Source organism: Globicephala melas, chromosome 4, assembly GCF_963455315.2.
Source record: "Globicephala melas chromosome 4, mGloMel1.2, whole genome shotgun sequence".
NCBI lineage: Eukaryota > Metazoa > Chordata > Mammalia > Artiodactyla > Delphinidae > Globicephala > Globicephala melas.
The window spans coordinates 69,135,096-69,139,425 of record NC_083317.1 but is presented as its reverse complement, the minus strand read 5'-3'; the positions used below and the strand labels follow the sequence as shown (position 1 = coordinate 69,139,425).

Genomic DNA, 4,330 nt, shown 5'->3' with positions numbered 1-4,330 from the left:
GAGAGAGAGTTATTTATATATTGTCTTTCTTAAGATTAATTGTTAAATGAGCTAACCCCCAAATATCTATTTTTTCCCAAACAGTATTGGTCCTGATGGTTTAATCAAGGTGAGTGACTTTACCCAAAACCCCAGTGTTCGGCTGGAATAAAAGCACAGTTTTGGAAATTTTAAAGGAAGATACAGAGACGAGTGTGCTTCACAACGACTGAACCACATACACCATCCAATGTCAATTTTCCTGTGAAACTGGTACACACTAATAAACGATTAGGCAAACATATGAAATCAGAAATGTGTGGAATTGTGATGTAAAATTGTTGGAACCAAACACGTCCATTAACAGAAGATTGGTTTTCTTCCCACATGGATACTGAGTAAAGTAGCTGATGAAGCATTGATAGAAAATGCATCTCAGGTGAAAGCCAGGCTGTCAGATTTTCAAAGGTAGAATGTTATCCAGACACAGTTTTGATGTTTTATAATTGTTAGGCATAATTTACACGAGTAGCTTTTACATGGTCAATCCATGTTTTTACCCGTTTATTTCTTCGTTTGTTGCTTTGATGGTCATTCATTCATTCATTCATTCACTCACTCACTCACCAATATTAACTGAGGTTAGCTGTATGCCAGGGATAGGATTGCCAGATAAAATACAGAACACCCAGTTAAATTTGAATTTTGGATAAAGAATAATTTTTTAGGAATTTCTGTTTTATTCTTTTGCTACACCTAGCAACCCTAAGCAGGAACTATGCCGGCTTCTGGGCCTATACAAATAAATCATGTGTGAATTCTGCCTTCTAGGAGCTCACAGTCTAACGTGAAGATAAGACATGAACTTAAATCACTTTAACGTAAGTGGCCCTGAGAGATACTAAAAAAGCATTTCAGAGATGATTATTGAAGTGTCCACATTAAGGTGTCTGACACCATATCCAGATGTAATGAGACCCTCTCAGGAAAATCCCCTGCATAAGACCTTCTGACAAGGTCACCAGAAGATTTTTCTTTCTCCCAGGAAGCAATGAGAACCACAGGCTGTGTGGTTATTGTTCTTAAGGCCAGGTGTGCCCAGGTTGCCCGGTCCCTCCTATCTGTAGTATTATCCCCTCTTCAGAGTTGTTTTTTGTATAAAAATCATGTTTAGGTTGCTTTTTTCATATATATGCATCTCTCTACTGAACTGGGGACATTTTTGTCTATTAGTGTCTAACTAAGTAAAAGAAGATTGTGATGGGATATCACCACAGGCCCTTGATTTTGACCTAGAGTGAAACCGTAAAAGGGGCTGAAAGGAAGTCTACCCCCACAGTCATCTGTCTGTACGTGCAGGGGGCGGGGAACAACTACTCCTCCCCGCGGTTTGCCGTCAGCCAAAGCGGCCCATCAGTTGCATCCACTCTGGGACCTTTGGCTGTTTGAAAGCCTGAAGCACTGCAGGTGAAACCCTGAGCTGTAATTAACCAGGTTTAGAGAATGAGTAAAATACTTTAACCTGCCTCAGTCTCTCTGTTTCTCTCTCACTGCAGTCAAAGAATTTAAATATGATCTGGCCTGGGAATGAGGAGTGAATGGAAGCAGAGGGAACTGCCCCAATGTGAAAAACCCTAAGACAACAAGTTCATAAAATAATAAAAGTTAAAAGATCCTTTGTACCTTTGAGAAAAACAGCTTGAAATTAGAAACCAAACCTCAGTAGCCCTGAGCATAATCCCTGAAGAGGGAAGCTAATGAAACCCCAGCTATCAGAGTGAATCCTGATTTCATTCACAGATATGAAATCATTGATGATACTATAGCCATCGGTTGAGACTAAGCGCGATTGGCAATACCAGTGGGGCACTGCCCATTGCTTGTCTTCAAAGCCACCACTTGGTGTCCGCCGTTTTCCTCCTCTCCTGCTCTGGCTCACTGTGGCGATGCTTCCTATAAGCCACTGATATTGCTAAGCCACAGATGCTCATCAGGTCCCAGCATGTCTCCCAAATCAGCCTGCTTCAGCAGTCACCCCAAGGGTGTAAAACCTTTCCCTCTACCTGCGCTATGCTGTGTTAACAATACTAAGAATACTGTGGTAATGATACTAGCCAACATTTATTAAGCACTTACTATGTGCAAGTCACTGTGGACAACACTTTACATACATTCTCAAATTTTTCTTTATGACCTGACCTTACGAAGTCAGTACGATTAGCCCCATTATATAGATGAAAAAACAGTCTTAGAGAAATTAAGCTATTCATTGTCGCTGGTAAGAAGGAATTTGAATCCAGGTCTGTCTGATTCCAAACTTGTGTTGCCCTGTATGCACACTGCCTATGTTAGTATGGCGGTTCCCCCCAGAAACAGCCTCTGAGACAGGGATTTAAGTGCATGCAGTTTATTTGGGAGGTAATCCCAGAAACAGTGGAAAGGGAGTAGGGAAAGTAAGATGGTGAATGGAAGAAAGCAAATAGAGGTGTGTTATCAAGCCAGTTATCCCTGGAGCCCAATCCTGCTGGAGGACTCTGGGAGACAGTGCAGAACACACCCCAGAGCTACCCCAACCTGAGGGGTGAGGAAGTTCTCCATCACTGGCTAAGGGCTGCTTCCTCACCCTGTTCCCATCTGTCATTGACCGAGGGCTTCTTCCAGGGCCATTAACTTGCTGGCATTAACAGCCTGCCCAGCTCATGGCCTGAGCTTGCTCTTTTTGCTCCAGAAAAAAAGCTCTTAGGTAGAAAGTCACATCTGTACACAATAAGCAACCTTTTTAAAAAAAATTTATTTATTTATTCATTTATTTAATTTTTGGCTGCATTGGGTCTTCACTGCTGCGTGTGGGCTTTCTCTAGTTGCAGCGAGTGGGGGGCTACTCTTTGTTGTGGGGCACAGGCTTCTCATTGTGGTGGCTTCTCTTGTTGCAGAGCACAGGCTCTAGGCGTGCGGGCTTCAGTGGTTGTGGCTCGCGGGCTCTAGAGCCCAGGCTCAGTAGTTGTGGCGCACGGGCTTAGTTGCTCCGCGGCATGTGGGATCTTCCCAGACCAGGGCTCGAACCCGTGTCCCCTGCATTGGCAGGCGGATTCTTAACCACTGCGCCACCAGGGAAGCCCCAATAAGCAACCTTTGAAAGCATGTGGATGGGTGCCAGCAATCTCCGCACAACGCCTTACAGAGATTTTAATAATTTTTAGCATTTTAATCACTACTGTTTCTCTCCTTCGGTAAGGGACGAGTCCATAGGGGCTGCAGGGCAATAAGTGACTGGCACTGTGCTGTAGTAAAATCACACTTGACCTTCAAACCTGACACATTGTCCCAAACCAGCTACTTCGTGTAACTTCCCTAGATGAGATCATTCCGAAGGGGCTCTCTTGATCCTTGCTGCGTCAGACCCATCCCACTGGCCTTCCTATCGTGACCAGAAATATCCGAATCCTAGGATGACCTCAGTTAAGCTGTCAAACTGAGACCCCTGTAACATATGGTTTGTATTTCTCCTTTAAAAAGAACAACACTCAGGAAGCAATAAAACCAAGATTTTTTTTAAGAAAAAGAAGTGGGCTCTTTCTTTCCTAAATGAAGCTATTTTGATTAAAGTGAAGACTGCAGATACTTTTAAAGCTTCTGTTGGAAGTGCAAAGATTATGGCTCAATTCCATTTTCTCCGTGCTCCATGCCCTCTCTCTCCTTGATGCTATTCAACCTGGCACCTCCTTCTCCCTTGTTAATTAACCAACAGCTTCCAAGATCACCAGGGCCCTGTAGCAGAAGGCGCTGGACACTCAAGTGTGGAAAGCTGGTTTTGAATTATGTAAGAATAGGATGTTTAACCTGAAATTCTTGGAGAGGCTCCTGAATGCCTCTGATAAAATTGTATACATCAATGTTTCATAAATGTGCACATTAGCATTTTTCTGAGGAAAAACTATACAGCTTTTAGCAAATGCTCAAAATTGAATAGGATTTCAAAAGATTAGGAACCCTTGTGTTAGAATTAATTCCAGATGTCACCAGATGGCTTGAGGAAAAGCAGTAGGGCAGTCTCATCTTTCCAAGCAGAACTGAGCTCGTGTTCCTAACATTTAATTTATTATTCAGTCCACAGCTTTTGTGAATCTTGTCTCCTAGCTACAGATCTTAACTGTGTTTTTAGTTTGGATTTTTATATACTTTGCAACTTTGGTGTTTTCCTATAAACTGGAACATGGTTAAACATGAACAAAGGTTTTCACACTTTAGAGGCGAGCTGATTGGATAAAGCCACTGGTCCAACGTACTAAATTACAAAATACTGCCTAGACCAAGCTGAGTTGTTAACCATGATACAAAACTTCGCTATCAG

At 42.6% G+C, this 4,330-nt stretch overlaps 1 protein-coding gene across 1 annotated transcript in view; it reads left to right on the top strand.

The window, feature by feature from the left end:
- ROPN1 (rhophilin associated tail protein 1) overlaps positions 1-151 on the top strand; it is a 25,116-nt gene extending 24,965 nt beyond the window's left edge. Inside the window, exon 6 of the mRNA XM_030856542.2 lies at positions 85-151. Within this exon, the coding sequence (XP_030712402.1) occupies positions 85-151 (67 nt within the window). The remainder of the gene's footprint in view (positions 1-84) is intronic.
- The last annotated feature ends 4,179 nt before the right edge of the window (positions 152-4,330 follow it).